The sequence below is a fragment of the Tauraco erythrolophus genome, chromosome 21 (assembly GCF_009769465.1).
Source record: "Tauraco erythrolophus isolate bTauEry1 chromosome 21, bTauEry1.pri, whole genome shotgun sequence".
In the NCBI taxonomy this organism is placed as follows: domain Eukaryota; kingdom Metazoa; phylum Chordata; class Aves; order Musophagiformes; family Musophagidae; genus Tauraco; species Tauraco erythrolophus.
The window spans coordinates 12,335,210-12,354,604 of record NC_141485.1 but is presented as its reverse complement, the minus strand read 5'-3'; the positions used below and the strand labels follow the sequence as shown (position 1 = coordinate 12,354,604).

The window sequence follows — 19,395 nt, the reverse complement described above, 5'->3', positions numbered from 1 at the left end:
TAAAAAACCTAGAAACATAGCTGTCATCTGAGAAATTAAATCCCTCCTCATGGTGTTTAATAGAGACGAGGTGCTTTGCTGGTCATTAAGCCGTGACAGTCCAGATCTCTCCGGAGCTGGGAGGCGGATGCTGAGAAGCCAGTTAATAATGGGGTCTGTGACACGGTCACCAAATGGAGGATGCACAAGGGTTTTAAACACAACCTCATCTGCTGTACAGAGGCAGAGTCTTGCTGCTGGCTTCTTTCTTGGGGTACTGCCTTTGTGAAACACTTTCCGCCACTGCAAAAAAAGTTCCTCCTGCCTGGGGCTGATGGTGCAATTCCCCAGGCTCGAGGCCATCCTGGGTGCTGGGCAAAGGAGTTCTGTGTGGGGTGGTGGCAACAGGAGTGCTCACATGGGATGCCAAAATGAGCAGGATGCGCACACTGCAGCAGAGATTACTTTTGCACTGCTTACCTTGTGAATGAAGCATCTTAAAAAAAATTAAATTCCTACTTTAACTGTGTAACAGTGGAAACATGGCAGCAGGCACCAGCTTTTGGGTGTTTGGGGTGCACTGCTGAAGTGCAGTGGGTTCCCCTCGAAGCGACTCTCAGTTAATCAGGGAGTCGCAGGGCCTGGTGACCTGTGTCAGTGATGTTTGGGATTGGGATCAGGGCTCGGGCTCCCTGCGTGGGCTCCCAGCCTGTGCCCAGAACTGCCAGCTGATGAGGCTGGCTGGAGCCCAAGGTGCTGCTCAGCCTGGGCTTCCCGTGGAGACGCTGCCAGCTCTGCCCGGGCGTGAGCCTGCTGCCCCGGCGGGTTTCGTGCCCGTGCGGGGCCGCGGCTCGCCTCGGCCCGAGGCCCCGGGATGCCCGGCCGCCTTCACCGACGGGGAGCCCCTTCGCGGCGGGGTCTGCTGCGAGGCCTGGCAAGGGTTAACGCCGAAACCCCACGCCCCCTTTGACGGAGTCGGACCAACCTCGCCAAATTTGAAAAGGCATCCGGGGCTGAGTGTGCGCCCTGGGCGCGAAGAGCCGCGCTGGCCCCGGACCCCCTGCGCGGGCAGCAGCCGCCGCCGCCGGGGCTCGGCTTGCCGAGGGACGGGGCTTCCCTCCGGGAGCCGGAGCAGCTGCCCTGTGTGCCGGGCACCCCTGCCCCGTGCTCCCCGGTCCCAGGGGCACCTCCGCGCCGTGGGATCTCGTCGTGACCCCGGCCGGAGGAGGCACGGTGGAGCCCCGCGCCGTACGAGAGGAAAGGGGGGGCGGGAGGAAAACCCCGTTCTTGCAAAAATGCAGCTCGCTCTGTTCTTGTCCTGGTGCTGCTGCCTGCATGGATGCGTGCTAGGGACTGGCTTCCTCTACCAATTCCCAGCATCAACCCTGCAGCACAACTACCCAGAGCAGAGCTCGGGCTCGCCGGGCAGCGGCTTCGCCAGTCGCCGGTGAGTAAGACCGGGTCCGCCTCCCCGGCGAGGAGGCTGGGCCCCGCCGGTGGCTCCCGGGGGGAGCAGCGGGCACGGCAAAACCGCGGGCGGCAGCGTCCGCGGGGGCTGCGAGGGGCTTGCTGCGCTGCTGCCCCTCGGGGCGCCGGGCTGGGCTGCCCCCAGCCTACATGGGGTGGGGAGGCTCCCTGCCTGCAGCAGTGACCCCCTCTGGGGCAGGGAGCAACTGGGGAATCGAGGACCTGAGCTTTGGCAAGTGAAACCCGCAAACCGCCCCCTTCTTGCCTCCTCCAGCCCGCCGAGGCGGGGAGGGCGGCTGTGCCGGGTCCGCGCGTCCCCGCGCAGCCGGAGCCGCAAACCCTCCCGACGCGGGGCGCGGGTGATGCCGGCGGAGGGAACTGCTACAGCCCTCGGCTGCGGGGAGAAACTTGTTCAGCCCGACAAAGGAAGGACCTTAATTACAGTTGTCTGTTCAAGAGTTGCCGCTTTCAAATAGCTGTTTAAAACCGAACCTCCCACTTTTCTCTTCCCCGCGCCCCAAACCAATTTCTTATAAACTTAATGTAAATCAGTTTGGATTTACTGTATCTTGCTGCTTCAGTAGAGCAAACAATTTAGGCTTGTCCCCCTCCCCTCTGTTTTTTCTGGGTATTTCTCTAGAGGTGAAACAGCTGTTCAGATGAATGAGCCGCACTGTATAAAGTGAGAGAGTGGCTTAACCTGGTTCCAGTTGTTCTTGGATTTCATTTTTTTTTTTCTTCTCTGTGATTCCCTTAAATGGGGACTTGGGAATTTAATATTCAGGGCTCGTCCATCCTGTCTCTACCTCTTTTGCTTCTACCCTTGCTAATACCTAGTATGCACGAATTATGCTGTTGTGCAAGAGGGCTTAGGTTAGCGCTGCTTGCTCGGGCTGGGAATTGGGATAAGGCACCTACACAGCAGATTTACGTCGGCGTGTCACAGAAGTACGAGTGGGCGCTAGTCTTGTGCCTTGCACAGTTCTCGCATATGGTGCATATTTCATCTCCAAGTGGGGGTGGTTTTGTTTGCTGGGCTGTCAAACAGGCCTCAGTCTGTAGGGGGTGTGATGTTAAACTACAGTAACTGTCAAAGGGTTTGGAACGGCAGAAAATTATAGGAGAGTAATGGGATAAACCTATCCCAGCTGGATCTGTTCCAAGGTACCCCCTTCCCAAAGCATGAGCTGCAATGAGAACCACATGTCATTTGTCTTACATATCTATTAGCCTGCAGATCTTTGTTCAGAGCTACCACGCTTACAGGAGTGTGGACTGTATCTCTGCTCACCAAAGACCTTCCCCAGTTCACACTCTTGCACAATTTTCCCATGCCTCAGTTGTTTGGATAGCTGATGCTTTGTCAGGGGAAGGCATTCCTCTCCAAGTCTATAAAGTGTTGTATAAAACCATCTAAAGCTGATTTAAACAATGATGTTGGGAAAGCTGGTAGATTATGGGTTTTTTTTTGGTCCAGTGGAACTTTGCCATGTGAGAATCTACCATTCTAGTTTAAAGCAGAGGGGGAAATAAAAAATTGAAGGGAGGAAAAATCACTGGTGGCTGTTCTGAAATAAAAATTCAAGTGCTTAGTCAAATATCACACGTTGAAGCAATCTTTGTATGTTTTAATTTCCCCTTGAGTGGTGGAGTTTTGTTGTTGGCAAATGTCTTAACAGCTTCACTTTCTGGTGGGAAAATCTGTGTGGGAAAACTTTACTCAGTCACAATGTTGTAGCTTTGGGGGGAGCCTCCTGCAGGGTGCAGCTTCAGGTTGGGGTAGCTGTGCTTTTCTAGATTTAATATGGTCCTGGAGAAGAATGAGACTTTTCCCTCTAAAGTCTGATATTGATCTATGTGGATGTGAAGCCTTTTTTTCAGGGGACTGAATCAGGCTGCTATAAACTGTTGTTTACATTTTTCCATGTCCCTTTTGCCATCTAAACAGGGAATCTTAGTAGCACCTGAATTGTGTGCAGCTCTGTCCCGATAGCTTGCTGGCCTCTGCCCCGAAGAGGCTGCGAAGGACACAAGATGGTGGGTAGGTGGTTACTATTTATGGCACTACACAGCCATTCTCACTTACTCTTCTGCAACCTTCCTAGTGAGCGCTTTATCCAGTTATTTCTGGTGCTTTCCTTGGCTGATGGTACCGCGGAATAAGCCGGTCAGAGCCTTGGAAGTTACTGCTGCAGCTCCAGGTTTTGGTACGTCGCAGCATATGCTGATGTGATGCTCTACAGTTGACATGTTTTCTTGACACAAGACACACCATATTCCTGCACTCGTCTGTGTTTGTCCTTGATCAGCAAGTGAAGACATGATGGAACTGTTTGGGAATCTGCTATGAAGTCATAAAAGTTGTGTTTCTTCAAGGAAATTAATGAGAAAATTTGCTGGAATCTTGTGTCTTCCACCTAGATAGAAAACCATTTCAAAGTTAACAGCTGATTTAGTCCTTGGTATCCAGGCTGTCTCAGTGGTGGGCTTCTGAGGACTGCTGAGCATTTTTTCTGCTAGAAAACTAAGGTCCTGGGCAGTGTAAAAAGCTTGGAGGGATGGAGGAGAATTCAGAGGAAAACAAATTATTCACATCTTGAAGGATGTGAATGAATGAAATTGAGGAATACGTGATCTGGTGGGAAGTTGCTTGTTTTGTTTCCTTTTTCAAAGTGAAAACTCTAGCTTCTGCTTGGCTTTAGTGACAGATCTTGGTTATTAGACCAAAGGCGCTTGCAGTCTCTCTTTGCATGTGCTTGAATTGCTTTGAACCTCTGCCGGGGATGTGCAAGTCATAATGGCTGAAATTCAAGCAGCAGTATTTGTTGGCACTGTACATATTGTAGCAGCCTCACTGTTTTGTTTGAAATTCACGTTCAGCACATGCGTTTCTGACTTGCTACCGTGTTAAGGCAATGAGAATGGGAAGTGGGGCTTACCCAAAGCGTAGGAATGGAGGGACTGTCTATCAAGCAGAAACTGTTGTCCTCCAGAGTTGGACATGAGAAGCTTTGCTAACTGAGTTAAGGGAAACTTATTTCCATGCTGGGAGTAGCTTGGTTCTCAAAGAACTCATGCATCTGTTAGTTGGCTTTGGAATTGGTGTTCTCCCAACTTAACTTCTCATACTATTTTTCTGTAGTTTCAAATTAGTCGTGCATCAAGTCCTAGTAAACTCAAGTGTGGGAGTTAGGAACTTCTGAGACGAGATGCAGTGCTTAGGCTGGAAACCTCTTTGGATGTGAGGTAGAGGAAACTCCCAAACATGAACCGGAAAACAACATAGGATGATAACTGGTTCTTACTGCTAGCTTTACAGTAGCATCACAAAAGTTAGCTGGCGTGGATGCAAAGCCCAACTGTGATAGCTAGACCTCCAAAACACTTACACCTCAGCCTGAAAATTTCTTCCTGTGAATAAACATTAGAACCATGATGTTACGAATAACAGGTCTGTCAATGTAGGTGTTCTTATCCAGACTATACTGTAATTAAAAATCACTTCTTATTTTGGTCACATGGTAATTCCTGATGCTTGCTACAGCAGTGGTGTTTCTAGAGGATGCATATGGAGAGGAAAGTAATAGCAGTTAACTGAAATCTGTAAATTCAGCCTTTGATTGCTAGAGGCAGAGGTTTCAGCTTGAAAGACCAGGGGGCTTCATCCATTTCTTGTTGTCACATAAGTGCCTCCAGAGCATAGCTCAAGACAGTGAGACCTGGGTTCCAGTTGTGCCTCTATCAATGATTTATATCATGTCGGAGGGCAAATCACTTTGCACTGGAGTCAGTGGAGCAATTAAACATGTTCTGTGTGCTGCTTTCACGTGGGAAAGATTTAAACTGGCATCATCTTTCCTGTACTACAGCTTGTCTTACTTTTCCTCCGTGAAATACCTGAAGTATTGATACTTTCAGATGTTTGGGTGATGCTTGAAATATGTCGTCTATTATTCCTTCAGGCTATGTCCCCAACACAAGAAGGACATGGAGCTACTGGAGTGGGTCCAGAGGAGGCCACGAAGATGATCACAGGGCTGGAGCACCTCTGCTATGGAGACAGGCTGAGAGAGTTGGGGCTGTTCAGCCTGGAGAAGAGAAGGCTCCAGGGTGATCTTATTGCAGCTTTCCAGTGCCTAAAGGGGCTACAGGAAAGCTGGAGAGGGGCTTTTTACAAGGGTGTGTAGTGACAGGACAAGGGGCAATGGCTTTAAACTGAAAGAGGGGAGATTTAGATTAGATAGAAGAAAGAAATTCTTTATATTGAGGGTGGTGAGGCACTGGAACAGGTTGCCCAGAGAAGCTGTGGCTGCCCCATCCCTGGAAGTGTTCAAGGCCAGGTTGGATGAGGCTTTGGGCAACCTGGTGTAGTGGAGGGTGTCCCTGCCCATGGCAGGGGGGTTGGAACTAGATGATCTTTGAGGTCCCTTCCAACCCAAACCATTCTATGATTCTATGATTCTAGGAGTCTCCTAATAGGTCACTTGAATGGATGGCTTTCCAAATCAAGATGTTTGGGTGGCGCCATTATAGGTAGATCTGTTCTTTTCAAAATAGCTGCCTGCATTGTGCTTGTCCTACAGCCACACACGTGCTAGGTAGGATGGAATCACCTCTCCCCAGCCCCATTTGAAGGACTGCTCACGACTGCACTGTAATGTGACAACCTCCAGCCTCTTAGGTGAGGTTTTAGTACTTTGAAGTAAGCACAGGTTTCTTTATGTGATAGAAGCCTGTTCTTGATATTCAAAGGTGATCTATAAATCAGTATCCTGATTTATGCAGTCTGTCAGAGTGCTTTCTGAACATATATCTGGAGTTTCCCTGATGGTTGTCTGTTAATTCTGTCTCTACCAGAGAAAGATGTTTTGAACCTGATTTCAGCTCCAAATTCTAAACCCCTTGTGGCTCTTAAGTGGGTGTGGAATATAAAACTATACATACTGGAGAAATGTGGTTCTTTTTCCTTTTACTGACATGATCTTGCTTTCTGAGTCATTCCCTCCATCACCTAATAGTCTGTTCATTGCCTGAGGTCTCTGTTTTCTATGGCTTGTGGGGATGTCAAGCAAACAAACTGGGATTTGTGTCACGCTGAGTCCTTTCTGCTCATTCCTCTTTGAAGCGCCCTATCCAGGTAAACAAGAGGTCAGAAGGTCTTAAGCTCATCACCAAACCCTTGAACTATTCGTTGTTTGTTTCCTGGACTCTGCAGCCATATGATCTTCATCTGACTTGTGGGGTTCAGTGCTGTAACTTTGCAATGCAATTAAAACAGTGAAGCCAATGACAGCATCTAGTAACACTGGAATGGCTTTGAAATATCAGATGTGACTGTAGTTACTGCAGTAAATTGTATTCATTTAGGAAATCTCCTACTGTCCTGCCTTTCCAGCTGCTTCTGTGAATCATTTCCTCTCCTGTAGGTTTCTTTTACCAGCTCTAGGAAGGAAAAGGGAGCAGAGAGGCAAAGCAATGGGTGGCAGTGAACTTATGCTCCCCTTGGATAAATTAACAAATGTGTCTCTTTCAATAACCCTTATTTGTTCATTTTCCCAAAGCTGAGCTTGTTAGTGCACTAAAATCCTAGTCGAAACACGTCAGGTTAGAAACTTCACAGCTTTGCTTGGAGGAGCGGTTCTGTGACACTTGGCTCACAAAATGTTTACTCATATCTCTGTTTTATTGGGCTGTGTCTTGATAAAGGGGGAAAAATGAAGAGTGACTTTGAAGTAATGATGAAAGACCTGAAGCATAGAGTGCTTTAGGTCTGCTGGGTTAGAACTATGGACCAGCTGCTCATGCTTTTCCCTGCATTAGACCTCTGGCATGTCTGGAAACATTATTGTTTTGTAAAGCATAGACTACCTCTCCTGTAGGGTAATACTAAAATTCATCCGACCTAATTTCTGCAATATGCTCAAAGCTCTCAACTCACTTTTAATTGGAGAGATGTAGACAGTGCTTAAATTTACTTTCACTGAGGCATAATGTTTATTTTGAGGCTTTGAGCATAAAGGTAGCCTGTGCCAGCTCAGATATCACAAAGACTTTGTTAAGGATCATCGCTGCAAAAGTTTAAAAAAAGCATAATGTTAGTCATTGGGTTACTGACTTGCAATTTTTCAACTTTTTATGTAGTCAAATAATACTAAAGCTCCTGCTTAGTGTACTTAGGTACAACGTGGCGCTGGTCTGAATTGGAGTCCTTAATACTACTACAAAAAGGAACAAGGGTGGGAGCTGTGATATTGTTCCTTACTGGTTTTGTTCCTTATCTCCTTTTTAGGAAACAGTTGTTTGTTGACTGGCAATTTATTGCATGCAATAACATGCTTTAGAGGTTTTGGCTGTTTTTGACAAGTTTAACTTTTTCCTCCGCTTGGAAATGGACAGATACAGAAGTCAAGAGTGTGTTTGGGTGAAAGCGTTGCCTGTAATGTTTAGGCCTGGCTATTTGACAATAGTTGAATCTTTTTGAGAGGATGAACAAATAGGAAGTTATTTCAGGTTTGAGACTCCTTTTCAGCTTCCAAAGCCTGGAAATCAGAGCTCTGGCAAAGAAAAAACCCAGAGGCCCACACAATGGATGCTAGTGAGACAAAAGCTGAAGTTTTGTAATGTTTTACGTTTGGGACGGATCAGTCTCCTTTTACATATCCGTGTGGTTTATCTGGAAAAGAGAATATGCCACTTAAAATCATAGTAGTTGATTTTGAAACCTCTTTGAAGCTGAGAAGGTATCTGTGAACTTGTCTTATGTAGGACTCTGCCCTTTACTTCTCTGTGGTGTGCAGCATGTCTCCTGTCCTGTGGGAGCTGAGTAACGCTGTTGTTATCCAGCCACCTTCCTTTGCACTGAGCAAGCAAACCATCTGTCAAAACTTTAACGCTAATGTGAGGTACCACTACAGAGAAATACATCTATTCATGTCCAATCTTGACATGAGGTTATGTAGTCAGATGTCTTTTTAATCGGTTCCAACTTTTTCTGCCCCTAGGAACTGGGTGGACGTGATATTCTTTGCAGTCTTTGCACTAGATACAGGCATGTGTTTGCTCAGAGCATCTCAGAAATGCCAGTGCAGTGAAATCATGAGGCAGGGGAGTATCCCCCTGGACGTGGTCGTGTAACCAAGTTGTGCTGAGCCTGTAGAGTTAACAGGACCATCCTGTTTCTTCTGCCTGCCTCCTCTTTTTTTTTTTTTTTGTATATATAAGCTCTGAAGACGAGTTGTTTTTGACTTTGCAGATGGACAAGACTCTTGATTCCTGCTTTCTACTTCTTAATGGAATAAGAAGAGCAAGTATATGTGGTGAGAAAAGAGTGCCTTATAAAAGGCAGTGTGGGCAAAAGCATTTTATAAAAGATACCTGTTTGATGTGAGGACAGTTTTGGGGACGGACCTTGCAGAAGTGAGGAAGGGGGCGCAGCAAATGTGATTGCAGGACCTGAGTACTCAGATTACTGGTTACAGACAGTGCGCCTTACCCTATACATGTTCAATGTTAGAGCTTGATGTTCAATGTTAGTCCTTAGTTTAGGACTAAGAACAGGCAGCAGCATAGGTGCTAAACGAGCAAAATATTCCTTGTGATGACCTTATGAGATGGAGTTGCTCAGTTAAGGCACTGCACAAAAACTTCTGTCCTTGGATTGTTTTGTGCCTGGGGTCAATCAACATCTGCTTTTTCCTCGCAGGACTTCGCTTATTTAGCCGTTCAAAAGCGAGGTGCTGGGAGCACTCAGCTTGGTTAGAAACGCTGCTTCTCATGGCGAGAAGGCTCGGGGCAGATGGGCTGCTGCGGCTCTTGGATGACATAACGTCTCCGCGCCGAGTCTCCCATCGGCCTGGTGCCGCGGTGCTTGGTGGGGTGTGGTAGCCCTGAACGGAAGGGCAGACATTTCTCTTTGCTGTGTGCTGCTTAGCCCTTATTAAACTCAGATGTTTCTAACCCCTTCCCCCAGGCTCTCATTATTGCTGTAAACACAGCAGAGCACAGGGAGCTTTTTCAAATCCTCGTTTGGGGCAGCAATGGGTGACCAACCAGCTCTACCAACAGTGTGTCTGTGTGCGAAGGGGAGTTGACATGAATTTAACACTCCAACCCAAAGGAGATTCTGCTTGACCTTTTTTTTTTTTAAAAAAAAAAAAAAAATCTGATGCCACTTCTCTTCCTCCTGCCTCAGGTTGCTTGTCTTCCTGGCTTTCTTCTGGGGAAGCAGAAGAAGGAATCAGAGAAGAACTGGTCTGGTTTCTGCTACCCTGCTCAATGTGGGCTGTCTGGCTGCTTGTTTCAGGACTGCATCTTGTGCAAACTTTCAATCGTTGGCATTTTCAGTGTCTCAGTGTTGCCAGTGAAGGTGATACCAAGTAAAATAAGGTTTCTGTCGCTGTGCTACAATGATTGAAAAAGACTTTCCTGGAAGAAAATGCCTAGATATGGCTGTCAGCAGCTCCATATCTCAGCAGTACCTGTTCCAGATTTACTGTGTGGCTCTGACAGAAAGTTTTTTTCAGCTTTTTGTGAAGGGAGAAAGAGAGGAGAGACTGCCATGGCACCAGGATCTGAGATGCTTCCTACCTATAAATTGCACTCCATACAGTGTGAGCTACCATACTCCCTGCGGGGACTGAATCCTTGGTATCTCTAAATGTAAGCCATTAACTTGGAGGTGTAACCAGGCTCTTTGTAACCTTCTTATACACAGTTCTCCAAGGACTTTATCCTTGGAAATCTACTTAAGAGTCTCAAATATCTGTCTATTTAATATCATTCTTTTTTGAGCTGAGAGATTCTTGGCCCAGTGAGGTACCAGAGCTGCTTTGTGCATGGCATTTGACTTGGTAAAAGCTGCGTTCCTGCAAGATCTCTGAAGATCTATGTAAGATCATCTATATGACTTGTTTTCGCGACATTTTTGCATCTAACTCTGATCTTGTGTGCCTTGTAAATTGAGCTAAAGATCCTGGTTCTGAACTGTCAGGAGCTAACTCAGATGTCAGGAAGATCATTCCATTTTGATGCTGTATTTAGTCACTCTATGCTAGATTTCCTTTTGGAAATCTGGGCTGTCCTAAGACATTTGAAAATGAGCTAGCCTTTTGCAAGGTTCTCAAATTCTCCTCCCTTGAGTCTCTGCCTTGGTTTAAATTGCACTTCAAGTGCACATGGGAGGTACAGAGAGCTTTTGTCATTTAGTACTCTGCATCCCCAAGAAAGCACTGATTTTAATTAGTGGTCATTGAAGCTTTGAGGTGAACTTTTAATGCTGCTTTTAATGAACTTAAAGCTAAAATGGCAGTGATCCTGAGAACTAAGCTGTCAGCTTGTGTCTGTCATTGGCACTAGTGGTACAGGACAGAGAAAATCTGATATGCTTAAGCTTCAGTATTTCAACACGGCAAACTCCACTAACCTAAACACTGAGGGGGGAGCCGCATTCTTTGCTGTGCCTAATCTCTGTATTTTGTTAAACATGCATTCCTGCCAGAACTTTATTGGACAGAACAATAGTGACCAGCTGGGCAAGTGACCCTGGCTTTTCTGGTTGGTAGAGGAATTCGGCATCTGAGGAGTTCAGATTCTCATTTGCAGCTTAAAGTGATCTGGATTCAGTTACTCTTAATTATCAGCTGGCTGATTCGTAAGGCTTTGTTTTCTACCCTTTTTCCCAAGAAAAACTGTTCCCTTAAATGCTCAGCGTATATTCTATAGAGCAGCACAAAGTCTGGGAACTGAGACTTGCAAGTTCTCTCCCTCTCTTTTTTCTTTCCCCAAATAATATAGGAATAGTAATACTTCCCTTCATGTAATGGAAGGCTTTGGGGAGTATTTCATAAGGGTGTGGTTAGATCTTAGAGGGAAAGCTGTAAAATCCAAAGTATTGTATATGAATATATGCAGAAGTTCATAATAAATCTATGAATGATAGTATTTGGCAATTGTATAAACTTCAGCTCTTACAGAATGGAAGTCGTTGTGCTCCCTGTTTAATGCACCTCTCTGAGCCTGGATGACTGTAATTAGTCTTCAGGAGTTAGTCTTTGCCTGATCTTTGCAGAGAAGGATTTAGTTTGGAGGGCAAGCTGAGAGGTGGGAGAGGGAGGCGCTGAGCAGGGCGGGCTGGATTGAACCGCAGTGGGGGGTCGGGTGATGGCACAGGCTGTGGCACTTTCCTTTCCCCACCTGCAGTGAAAGGTTTGTGTGAGGCTGAACGTGTAACACACCCACGGAAGCAGCACTGACCACGGGGTCGGTGCAGACACGCCGGCGGTGGTGCCAAACAGTACCAGCCTTTGAGCAACAGCAGGTCTGGGCTGTGATGCTGCAAACTTTCTCCATTCCCATGCAGTGTCTGACGTGTAGCAGAGAGCAAAAAGGCAAATTGGCTCTGTAGGATGTTACAGCACTTGGCTTAATGCTGCTGTAAATCAGCGTAACCTGCAGCAAAATATATAGTCTCCCTGCAGTGTATTTCAGGATATAGCACTGAGCCAAACGGTTTAAACTATCACACAGTAAAACGCCGTCTCTCGGGCCACTGTTACTGGAAGTCACTAATGTATATCACAAATGATACAAAAATTTTGGATTACAGAGTTGCAGGAATTCTTAGGCTGTAGGCCTGTGGGTAAGCTTTGAACGAGTGCACATTGCAAGCAGAAATAATGAGACCCCATTTTGTCGAGCACCAGAAAAATACTTGAGTCCTGATAGTGTAATTAAAAGTCTGCTAAAACACTTCCAAGACCTCTGCAACCAAACCCATTGGAAATTTATGGTGAGGACTGCAGCAACGTATTCATTTTCTCAGGTAATGTCCTTTGAAACAATCAAGCTAATTATGTCTGTCAGGCCCTGCCGAGTGGTTATTGGCTTCTGAACTAGGAGACTTTTAAAGCCACTTCTACAAATGACTATAGAATTTTGCTGAAAATAAACCTTTTGGAGGAATTTCTGCGTAACCTTCAGGAATGTAAGGATGAAGCTGTATCTGTCTGCGCTGGGTGGGAAGAGAGCGGAGAGGTGGGGATGTGGAAATGATAGGAGTCATCACAACTCGTCTCTTGAGCTGAATGCAACTAGAAACTAGATTGGTTTGTATCAGATGCTTCAGCTGGTGTCCTGCTTGAGCTTGGGACTTGCCTTGTGCAACCCACGTCTGGGTTATTGATCAGTATCGCGGCCTGTGGAGGCAAAGCTCACTTCGCAGGGCACCTCCATGAGCTCTGATGCGTGTGGTTATGGTTAGTGTTTTTTAAAAAAACCCAAACAAACCAAAACTCCAACCAACAGAAAAACTCCCACAAAAACCAACACCAAACCCCACGCAAGCATTTGACTGGAACTACACGCTCCCCACCTGGCTTGTGGCTCAGATATTGCCAGTAATGATTAAGTGAATAGGCTGTTCCCATGGACATATCAACAGCAAAGGAAACAATTCAACAGTTGTTCTGCCCCTCCTTGCTCAATGCTCTGAGGTTCAGCCAACCTTTTTGATGCGTGTGTGCATGAGTGGTTTCAACTGAAACTTGTAGAAGGTTTTTTCTGCTGCGAGAAGTGCATGACATGAGTCTGTCACAGCCATTTAATTTGACATTCAGCACTGATGTGTACAGTGAATGCTGGTGTTCAGGGACTTGGCTGGTGTATGGCATCCCTCTATGCTTTCTTATAAATGGGTCAAGTGAGTGCTGTTGTGATGGCAGCTGCTGTCTTTGCTTGTAGGGAGGCTGAATTTGGTGTCATCCTTTGCTGAGATGCTGCATGTAAAGATTTCTCCAAGCTACACTGAAAGTTGTAAAGGAAAACTCTCGTGTGTATGTGCATGAGGAAGAAAAAGCACAAGCAAATTTTAGCTGTGGTGTTTGTGAAGGCTGTTTGCATACGTGCTTAGCGCGATAATAAACCGTAGACTGCCACTGAGCAGCCATGTGTCATTCACAAGTTTACTGGTTTGCCTGCAGTAAGTAAAGCAAGAGCACACTGTTCTTCCCAAACTACAAAAAAGGTAGCAGAAATGCAGACTAACTGTCACCCATCAATAAAATTCAGGTCATAACTGCTTGTTTTAATCAAACTTTTATTATCTCTGTTCTTCTTTGTATGACTCTTCACCCTCTGAATGTTCTGGTTTTGAAGAAATGTGTGTAAATAGAAGAGGAAAAAAAGGTCAGCTGTCCTTACTGGCTTTGCCTTGGATTTGCCACAAGCTTTTGCAAATAGCATGTGTGTAAATGGGGTGTGAGAGTATCTAGTGTCAGTCGCTGCTGCTCTGCGCGCAGAGTGAGGCTCTTCTCACCAATGACTCTAGACATTGCTGTTCCCAGCAGAGTGGTAAGGGATGCCTCTGAAGCCTTTGCTTTAGGAAAATGGATCATTTGTGTGCAGCAGTTTGCACCCTTACCAAACTCGTGGTTGAAATGCTGTTGTGGAGTTTCCCACTTTGCCTTGGTGGAGTCAGCTCGGTTGCCCTGCCCTTTGGCATTGGCAGGTAATTTTAAACTTCAGCAACACCGAAAAACCCCTCCAAACCCTCATCTAACGGAGTCTGCCATACTCACAGTTCCCCTCAGAACAGGGCAGGAATGTTTCTGGCCAAATGTCTGTATCTCTCCTTCGGACCTCCTGCTGCCCCCTCTCTCTTGCTCAGTGCTGCTTTCTCCCCATCCGGTTTCCCATGTGTGCACTCGGGAATGTTTCAAGGCAGTGTTATCATTCCTAAGGAATCTACTGTGCGTGCACAGGCTATGGAGGGTTTTCTTCCCGGCTGTTATTACTTGGCCAAACCAAACCCATTTTCCACCTGGATGCCGAAATGTAGATCTCCTCCCTCAAGACCATCTCCCTTCCAAATAGAGGCTTCCAAAACACCGAGGCACTAAAGCGGTTTCTTAGATTGCTGGAGAATTTTTTAATAATAGGGAAAGGTGTTAGTGTTTCTGTTCACAAGAGAAAGACTTTCTTTTTTTAAGATTTTTTTTTTTTTCCCTCATGAACATACTGGATTGCAGCAAAGTTTAAAAGGAGAATACAAATAATTGTTCTTGGCTAGAAATGAGGTACGGAGACTGCTTCCAAAACCAGTGAAAGCTTAGAGAAGATGTGTTAAAAGCAGAAGAACCTTTTAAATTGAAAATAAATAGTCTGAACACTTCATTTCTAGATGCCTTTGTACAGTCTATGTGTAGGCTGCGGGCTCCGTGTGATGGGAACGTGTACCATCTGCTCAAGGGCGAGTTTAAAGCTTCATGAGGCAATGCAGAGTGGTCGCTAGCCGGGGGCTGGGACTGCTGTGTGCAGAAAAGCTGATCTACAGCAAATGCTGCGTGGTCACTTTTCATGGCGTGGGACCGACGCAGTCGGCGGTGTAAGGGTGGGAGTCTGGAGGAAGGTGAAGAGGAGGCTGCTGGTTGAGCAGATCACTGTGTGCCTGTAACTACCACATCCAAGCTGTGTTATATTTGCACGGAACTCTGAGGCTTCCACTTTGTGCAGAGAAGGCACTTTGAAAGGGCTTGTGAGCGGCAACTGGGAAATGTTTTAGGGCAATTTGTTACTGCATTTAGATGGGACTGGGAATGACTGGCTTGAGAGGGAAGCAAGGAAGGGAAAGATGTGATCGCCTAACCACCCATGGGTGTGGACATGTGCCTGTAAAGGGTATGGCTAGTTTTCTACACTAAAGATGATTTTTGAGAGTTTTAGGCTGTGCAAGTAGGAATTTATTAACCTTAAAGCTATTGAGACGTCCCCCTGCCTTAGCTCGCTGTCTCTGATCTCTCTCCCAACATGCACTCGAATCAAAACTGACTGTTGTAAAGGGCAAACTCGCCTCTCTGATCACACAGCAGATCTCAGTTTTGATGTTCCTACTTCCCTACACATGAAACTCCCATGGGTGTGACTGGAACAATAGGATTATTTTCCAAATTATTTTTTATTGTAGTAACGCCCAGGACAGCCTTGTTGCCAGACATGGCAGACATGGAATAAAAAGTTTTCAATTTAAATAACAAATTAACACACAGGCTTTGGGTTTTGTTTTTCAGCCTGATTAACACTTTGAATACCCAGGCAGAGAGGTTTTTGCAAGGCTGTGTTTTCAGTGAACTGGTGCTTCGCATGGCTCGTGTTAGGGATCACTGAGCTGGGCAAGCAAAAGACAGCCTGCTTTGTCTGGGCAAGCACAACACAGCCTAGCACTCAGAACGACCCGGCATATCAGTGGAGTGGTTACTGGAGAAAAGCGCTTTGCTCTTGGATTACAAGCATGTTGGTAGGGTATAGCTGCCTCCAAAAAATCTTTCTGGAGTGCCAGCAGTAGTCTCGTCCCAGGCCTAATGCACGTACTGGCTGATGGGTACCTGAACTTCAGTTGCCTCACTGAACACAAGTGGCTAAGCTGACAACTCAAAAAGGGAGAAGAGGAATTGTTGATCTCAAAGCAGCATAAGTAGATGGATTTGGCTTATTTTTTTTAATCACCTCCTCCAGCACTAGAAGCAGTAGAAAACTGTAAGGTTTTCTTGAGTTTGAGGAAAGGCTTTTTCTTTAGCAGTTTCAATGAGGGTATTGTCATGTCTGGTTCTTTGTATGGTAGTCACCTGAAACAGAAGTGATGTGGAATAAAGTCTGTTCACTTACTGCGACTCCACTGTAGGAAGAGGTCCCCTTGGCTCGTGACATCCAGTTATCAACAATGATGGGCAACCACAAAATAGATAAGTACTCTAGAAGGGTCTGCTGCATAGTCCCTTGTATACCAGAGCCCATAAACTCCTTTACAAGTTGCTGAACCAGTTGAAGAGCTAGACTGAATGAAATGATCGTAATGTGCCATGGGAAAAGAGAAGGAGGGAGGGTGTGCAGGTGGAAGAAGTGTTGTGAGAAGGATTCTGGATTCTGTTTACCTGACACAGCTGTCTATACAGGTATTTCCAGTTGAATCCTGACACTGGTGAATCCGAAGCTGATGCTCCGATCTGCTTTTCAATGCCTTTTTGGGCCCACAGGACACACTATTCTGAGTGTTGCAATAGCTCAGGAAAACAAAGCTGTATTCCTTTAAAGAGAAAAGGCAATGTTTTGTCTGTGGGATCTCTTTCAAGATATTTTTTCTTTTTAGCTATCAAAAGGGTGTCCCTGTCTCCAATGACAGTAATCTCTACTGTTCAGCTCCAGGAAAACCTGAAACATGCATGTTCCATGGGCATCACGCAATTAATACAAGGCAATGACTTGATCGTGCCCTCCTTATTTTTTTCCTTTGATACACTCAATGCTCTCCTTTTGACATCGCCTTTTGTTCTTGTTGTAATTTGTGGGTTTTGGTGCGAGTATAATGCTAATGAAAAACATTGCTTCATTTAGGCAAAGTCCTTGTGTTCCTGTCATGCATGTGGCTTTCATTGCTGCTGGTAAGTGCTGTGAGTTTGGCAACAGAGGGCTGAATGCGAGGCACAAAGATGCACTGTTGTCTGTCCAGAGCTCTATAAGCAAAAAAAATCAATTCAGGAGCAGACTCTGCTCAGTCCTTGCGGACTAGCTGTTGGTGCATGCGGACACAGGCCTTGCAGGGCTAAGCACGTTATTTGAAGGAGATGCTGGAAACCAGCAGGAGCTTGATTTGTCCATTTTGGAGGACTCAAATTGTGCAAAGTGTTGTTTCGTTACGATGTAATGTAGCAAGGAGAATTAAAGACAGCTATGGGTACTGACTTTATGGATGGTGGAGGAAACTGGGCCACAACAGGAGCGCTAGTAAAGCACAGGATGCTGTATATAGGGTTGCCGACTCCTCGTGCTAGTTTTCTTAATGTTTTTCTGTCCGCAAAGGTTTTGAGAACAAGCAGGCATGTGTCGGTGTCCGGTACTTCTGCTTACAATTCCCACTCTAACTTTGAATTAGCAGGAGGTGGAGTTTAATGCTGAATGAATTTCTGGTGGTGTAAATTCAGAGGTACTGACCTTTGATAAAAGTTAGCCTTGTACTTTAATGAAGATTGGGGCCATTATCCTCAACTTAAGCAGTTCTAGATCAGATCTGCAGAGGACAACATGTAGACAAGTGCCAAATGTCGTCTTTGAACACAGGGGTATATTTCAGACAAATAGCTGGTGTTCCAAATCCCAGCGCTATGCTTTCAATCAAGGTCTTAGGGATATTTTTTTGCCTTGACCCCACCCCTCCCTTCAAGGTCAGTCTTTCTAGGAATGACCAAGTCAGTACTACGGATGTATTGGCAATATCAAGGCAGGAGACCTAGCTACAACCAGACTAGCCAGTTGTGCAAAAATGTTTAGACTTAGGTTCTTCTTTTGAAAGGCTCTAATTCAAGGAGCTTTTATGTTGCAAAAATGACATACTTGGTTGTAATTGTGCATGATTTCCACGCTGCATGGATATCAAATGTCAAATTCCATCAAGTCAGTCTAACTTAACAAAGACAGTTTCCATGGATATTTTTGTACGTTTCCTTTTTCCTCCCTCTGTGAACACTGGAAACTACTGTCTTCTCATTGATTGCGATAAGCTTAGGGGAGGGAGCAGCAAAACAGTTCAGTGCATAGAAGAAAGCCAGTAAAAGCAAAGCACTTCAAAGGAGCGAACCTCTTTTATTTCTGAGCACTCAGTCGCAGACGAGCTTCTTTCATTTTCATGATGAAGGTAATTATGGTTCAGGTCAACCATATTTATTGTTTGATTCACTTGGAACATGCCACCACCAGATTAAGAGGAGCTGGGTAGTGGGCATAAATCAGAGGGGCTTTATGCTAGAGAAATACTCCTTGTGCCTTCTTACCTCTTTCCCCTTACACATGCATAAACAGATATATAGGCACAGAGCTGCGTATATTGAACATGATTGATTTATTTCTGATACTACCTGCCTGCTCAACCTTTTTTAAGTCTTCATTTGCCTCTATTATACTCTGTGTTTATATTGGTGCTGATTTACAGGGTGGATCTCCTGTATAACTGAATCAAGCATGTGTAACAGACAAGTGCTATCATCGTCAGAGCCCCTCCTTCATTAGGTGCCCTGTGAAGGAGGTGGGGGATTGGGAAAGAAGAGGAACGGTCTCATGGCTGAGGAAGCTGAATGTTGCTTTGGGGAACTGGATTCTCTCTTTGTCGCTGAGAGAGTGCCACACCGTTTGACTGTTCTGCTTCTAGGCTTTTAATTATTCCAGTAGGAGAGGTTTTTTTTCCTTAACCTTGTAACTTCAAAGGCTACAGAGGGATAAGGCAAAATTTTGTGCAGTTTCCTGTGAATTGAAGTGAGTTCAGCCCTTGAGGTAATACTGTTTGGAAGGTCAACCATGCACACAACAAAGCAAGGAAAGCACAGTCAAATGCACTTGGTGGCAGGACTGGTGAAGATTAAAGGTGTTGTGCAGACCGAACTGCATTTTCCTCCTAAGATAAAGATTCCTCTAGGACTCAACTCCCTCCAGCAGTCTCTAATAATCCACTTTGTGGAAAAACTTCAGACTGTTAGTGGCAACTGAGTATTTGAAGTGCGCTAAGCACAGTACATATTGCCCCCTTGGGAAGGGTTATGCTATTGGGAGGTACCTAGATAAATTGTCCCATCTTACTTTGCTAGCCAGAACTTATTTTTATGGCCACTTTTTTCAAATTCTTCCTGGGGGGGGGGAGGGTGGTGGTGGGGTGGTGGTGTGTGCAGAAAGACTGGAGTTCCTTCCAATCATTGTCTGACCAACATAGCAGAGTGGGAGACCTGGAACTTGTCTTACTCCTGTTTGTGCCTCTGGCTCTCTGCTGCTTTAAATGGCTGCTGCTCTCTGGCTTCAGAAACACCAGCAGTCTTACAGATTTATTCATTTCCCCAAACGAATGGAGTGTTGCAAAGAGTTGGGGCTTTTTTCTCCCTTTTTCACAGGAGTCAGGGTAACTGCTATTAGTGACTATGA

The 19,395-nt window shown here is 45.7% G+C and overlaps 1 protein-coding gene across 1 annotated transcript in view; it reads left to right on the top strand.

Moving 5' to 3' along the window:
• The first annotated feature begins 1,274 nt into the window (after window positions 1-1,274).
• The window catches only part of COL26A1 (collagen type XXVI alpha 1 chain), a 196,706-nt gene continuing 178,585 nt past the window's right edge, over window positions 1,275-19,395 (top strand). Inside the window, exon 1 of the mRNA XM_086624752.1 lies at window positions 1,275-1,426. Within this exon, the coding sequence (XP_086480878.1) occupies window positions 1,275-1,426 (152 nt within the window). The remainder of the gene's footprint in view (window positions 1,427-19,395) is intronic.